Source organism: Ochotona princeps, chromosome 2 (assembly GCF_030435755.1).
Source record: "Ochotona princeps isolate mOchPri1 chromosome 2, mOchPri1.hap1, whole genome shotgun sequence".
Lineage (NCBI taxonomy): Eukaryota > Metazoa > Chordata > Mammalia > Lagomorpha > Ochotonidae > Ochotona > Ochotona princeps.
This window is the reverse complement of record NC_080833.1, coordinates 112,959,023-112,963,645: the sequence shown is the minus strand read 5'-3', so window position 1 is coordinate 112,963,645 and position 4,623 is coordinate 112,959,023. Positions and strand designations below refer to the sequence as shown.

The following is a 4,623-nucleotide window of genomic DNA, read 5'->3' as shown; positions in this document are numbered from 1 at the left end:
TTTTTGTATTGAATGCTGAGGACTATGTTGATAAAACACCAGTCTCAACATCTCTTATCTGTTATTAGGTCACTGATCCTCACTGGATCTTGGAACGCTAATGTGAGAGTGTGTTGAGGAGGAATTGTACAGCTGGACACATTTGATGCATTATACGACTCTTCCCTGACCTAGAGCCACTTCTTCAATGGCCATGTAATCGTTTCTTCCATTCTTTAAACAACCTTATTAAAGTATAACTGATAAACAATAAACCTCAGATGTTTAATGTATACAGTTTAGTACTTGGATGCATGTATATATCCGTGATATCTACTCCACCATCAACATAACAAACATACCTATTATTTTCAATTTCTTTTTGTTGTTTCATTTTTTAGAGATTTGCTTTGTTTTGTGGTAGACCATTAACATAAGCCCAGCTCTCTGAATAAATGTTTAAGTAGATAATACATAATTTTGGACAATGGATATTTGCAATACAGCAAATCTTCAGAACCAATTCATCACGTATCAATACACCTTTATTCCAATTGAACTATTTGCCGCTTCTCCCCCTGACCTGATCTACTGGTAACAGGCATTGTATTCTGTGTTTCTGTGAGTTTGATTATTTTAGTTACCTCATACTCGTAGAATTATATGATATTACCCTTCTGTGACTGGCTTATTTCAGCTAACATAATGTCTTACAGATTTATCCATGTCACTGTGACGGGCAGTGTCCCTTCTTTGCTAAGCATGAATACTACTCCATTCTCTGTGTATGCTCTATTTCATTTGTCCATTCTTTGTCATTAGAAATCTGGGTTTCTATAATTTAACTATTGTGAGTAGAGCTACAGTGAACACAAGAATGTAGGCATCAAGAAAATGCAAAGCAAAACCACCTCATGAGTCAGGGTGACTAAAACAAGGAAACACATCCTATTTTTAAAGGAGGACAAGTGTTGGCCAGGCTGGCAGAGGAAACTAAACACTCAAACTTTGGTGGGAATCTGAAGTACTATAACCCCCAAAGAAAGTAGCATGGGGATTTGTCAATACTTAAAATAGAATTGCAGTAGGATCAAGCAATTTTACATGTGGGTAAAAGAACAAAAAATGAAATTGTTTGTTTCTGCTTGTTTGATCATTCTGGTCCTGTCATCATTGTTCCTGCCCTTAATCTCAAGATCCTAGGATAACACTTCCTGTACTATTGAGGAAGGGAGTGGGGAAAGATGATGACCCTGAACAACTGTCCAGTAGTGCAACATTGGGGACCACGTAGGTCTGAGATATTCTCAGGTTGGTCACACTACTCTATTTCACGATTGACTCATCACACCTATCTTTTCTTTACCCAGCTTTTTCAAACACAGACTAAACAACAGTGTGGTAACCGACTTCCTGTTTGAAGGATTTTCCAGCTTTGGGTGGCAACACAGGCTTATCTTCTTTGTTGTCTTTCTGAATCTGTACCTGCTGACTCTCTCTGGCAATGTGATAATTGTGACCATTATTCGCCTGGACCGTCACCTCCATACTCCCATGTACTTCTTCCTGTGTGTATTGTCCATCTCTGACACCTGTTACACAGTGACCATTGTTCCCAGGATGCTTTCTGACCTTCTCAGTCCACATCATACAATTTCGTTTCAAGAATGTGCCTCTCAGCTGTTCTTCTATCTCACCTTTGGCATCAACAACTGCTTCCTGCTCACAGCCATGGGGTATGACCGCTATGTAGCCATCTGCAATCCCTTACGTTATTCAGTCATCATGGATAAGAGGACCTGTGTCCAGTTGGTCTGTGGTTCACTGGGAATTGGCCTGGGCATGGCCATTGTCCAGGTAACATCTGTATTTGCTCTGCCCTTCTGTGATGACTTTGTTATCGCCCATTTCTTCTGTGATGTAAGACCCTTGCTGAAGTTAGCCTGTACAGATACTACTGTGAATGAGGTCATCAACTTGGTGGTCAGTGTCTGTGTGCTTATACTGCCAATGGTTGTGGTCTTCATTTCCTACGTCCTCATCATCTCCACCATTCTTAAGATTGCTTCAGCTGAAGGTCGGAAGAAGGCCTTTGCCACCTGTGCCTCTCACCTCACTGTGGTCACCATTCATTATGGTTGCACCTCTATCATTTACCTGAAACCCAAGTCCCAGAGTCTCCTGGGGCAGGACAGACTCATCTCTGTGACCTACACTGTCATCACTCCCTTGCTGAACCCTCTCGTGTACAGCCTGAGGAACAAGGAGGTCAAAGATGCTCTCTGCAGAGCCATGGGGAGAAAGCTTCTCTTCACAACATAGATTGTAAAGGCCTTTGGTGTTTTTAAATGTATGCCAATTTGAAATAGTTCAGGGAAATAAAATTTAAAAATGAATTTAGATTGGTCTGAACAAATTTTGAAATCCAAGCAATACTTCTAAAGACACATTTTCTGTCTTGTATCTATAGCCATGATATAACATGGATCAGGAAGACTACACTAGATTGAATCTTGTTCTAAAACTACAAGCTTCCTTTTGAGCCAGTCGTGGGCCTCTAGTCCCTGACCCAGAGCAATCAGAAAATCACCTGATACTGCACGTAAGTATATAGTGTGGGGATGCACACGTCTGCATCACTGATAACTGTGTACATGCATTCACACCACCTGAGAATATTTTACGTTACACTCGCAGGTGACCTAAGGACATTTCAGTCCATGAAGTACCACATACACAACCCTATATACTCTATAGTCTAGATAGGTAGTAGAATACATCACCTATTTTTTGTGGCACAGTAATGCTTGCACCACAGTGAGATTATCTAATGTTGTTGTCTCGTAATGCAACCTCACCACTAATACATAGTTGAATATATGCAATTCCACTGAGACACTGAGTCCAGAGGAATGGAAAAGTGGTTTTGGAAAGACTGTTTTGTTGCTGACGAGCATTGGAGAGAAATTTGTGCTGTCTTTTTTTTTAAGATTTATTTTATTTTTATTAGAAAGATATACAGGGAGGAAACACAGAGAGGAAGATCTTCCATTCGTTGATTCACTCCCCAAGCAGCCACAACAGCCAGAGCCGAGACCATATGAAACCAGGAACCAGGAACTTCTTCCAGGTCTCCCACACAGGTGCAGGGTCCCAAGGCTTTGGGCTGTCCTCCACTACTTTCCCAGGCCACAAGCGTTGAGCTGAATGGGAAATGGGGTCACTAGGATTAGAACCAGTGCCCATATGGGATTACGGGACATGCAAGGCGAGGACTTTAGCTGCCAGGCCTTGTACTGCCTTTTTACATGTGCATGTGGAGAAACATGTGCATATACAATTCTGAGAGCATTGAAAGCATTCTTCCAATCTATTTGTGCTACTTGCTGATAACACATCACAACCTAGGAAATGTTCAAAAGCCTAAAGGCATACCATTCAAGTGGACAACATGGCCCTACCTTGCCTGGAAATAAAGAGTGCAAGTGAATGAATGTAAGTAAACAAGCATAGGCTACAGAAAACACAAACTTGGGCTGACTGAATTTCTGAAATGCCCAAATGTGGAATCTCCTGAGAAAAAATAAGAGTGTAATAAAAACTCAACACTTTGCACAATTTTAGGACAAAACTAAAAGCAGGGTGGGGAGTTTGAAGATGCCAAGGAAAAGCTTGTATTACAAGCAGCTCTAAACTCTTTAAAATAGTATTATCGCTGTTGGGACAACTGGTTGATAGCCTGCAGAAACAAAAAGATAGACCCACATCTCTCACCATATACTAAGATCAAATCCAAATGGATAAAAGACCTAAACCTACATCCAGAAACCTTCAAACTTTTGGAAGAAAATGTTGGAAACACACTGCAACACTTAGGGGTAGGCCCTCACTTCCTAAAAAAGACTCCAAATGCAGTAGAAATCAAGACCAAAATAAACAATTGGGACCTCATCAAACTAAGAAGCTTCTGTACAGCTAGAGAAACAATCAACAAAGTAAAAAGGCTACCCACAGAATGGGAGAAGATCTTCGCACACGACTTAGGTGATAGAGGGCTGATCTCCAGAATATACAAAGAGCTACAAAACAACCAAAATGTCAAAACAAACAAGGCACTCAAGAAATGGGCACGGGAAATGGGCAAACACTTCACAAAGGAACAAACCCAAATGGCAAATAAACATATGAAAAAATGCTCAAGTTCCCTGGCAATAAGGGAAATCCAAATTAAAACATCAATGAGGTACCACCTAATGCCAGTAAGACTGGCCCACATGAATAAAAGCACCAACAACACTTGTTGGCGAGGTTGCGGGGAAAAGGGAACCCTACTCCACTGCTGGTGGGGCTGCAGGCTGGTACAGCCTCTATGGAAATCAGTATGGAGAACATTCAAACAACTCAAATACAACATACCGTATGACCCGGCAATAGCACTCCTAGGAATATATCCAGAACACTTGTTTTATGAGAAACCAACATGCACTCCTATGTTCATAGCAGCACAATCAGTAATTGCAAAAACATGGAAGCAACCAAAATGCCCATCAACGGAGGATTGGATAAGAAAGCTATGGTTCATCTACTCCATGGAATACTACTCAGCTATTAAAAAAAACAAAATGCAGTTCTTTGTGGCCAAAT

At 40.9% G+C, this 4,623-nt stretch overlaps 1 protein-coding gene across 1 annotated transcript; it reads left to right on the top strand.

Annotated features, from left to right (window-relative positions):
* Positions 1 to 466: 466 nt before the first annotated feature.
* On the top strand, positions 467 to 2,301 carry LOC101516191 (olfactory receptor 10J3-like). Its single transcript, XM_004589267.2, has 2 exons — positions 467 to 573; positions 1,350 to 2,301. Exons 1-2 carry the CDS (start codon positions 467 to 469, stop codon positions 2,299 to 2,301), a joined length of 1,059 nt encoding a protein of 352 aa, XP_004589324.2.
* The last annotated feature ends 2,322 nt before the right edge of the window (positions 2,302 to 4,623 follow it).

Coding starts and splice junctions, on each gene's coding strand:
- LOC101516191 (XM_004589267.2), top strand. CDS start 467: ATGGATATTTGCAATACAGCAAATCTTCAGAACCAATTCATCACGTAT. Junction 574..1,349: donor CCCCCTGACCTGATCTACTG/GTAACAGGCATT, acceptor TTCTTTACCCAG/CTTTTTCAAACACAGACTAA.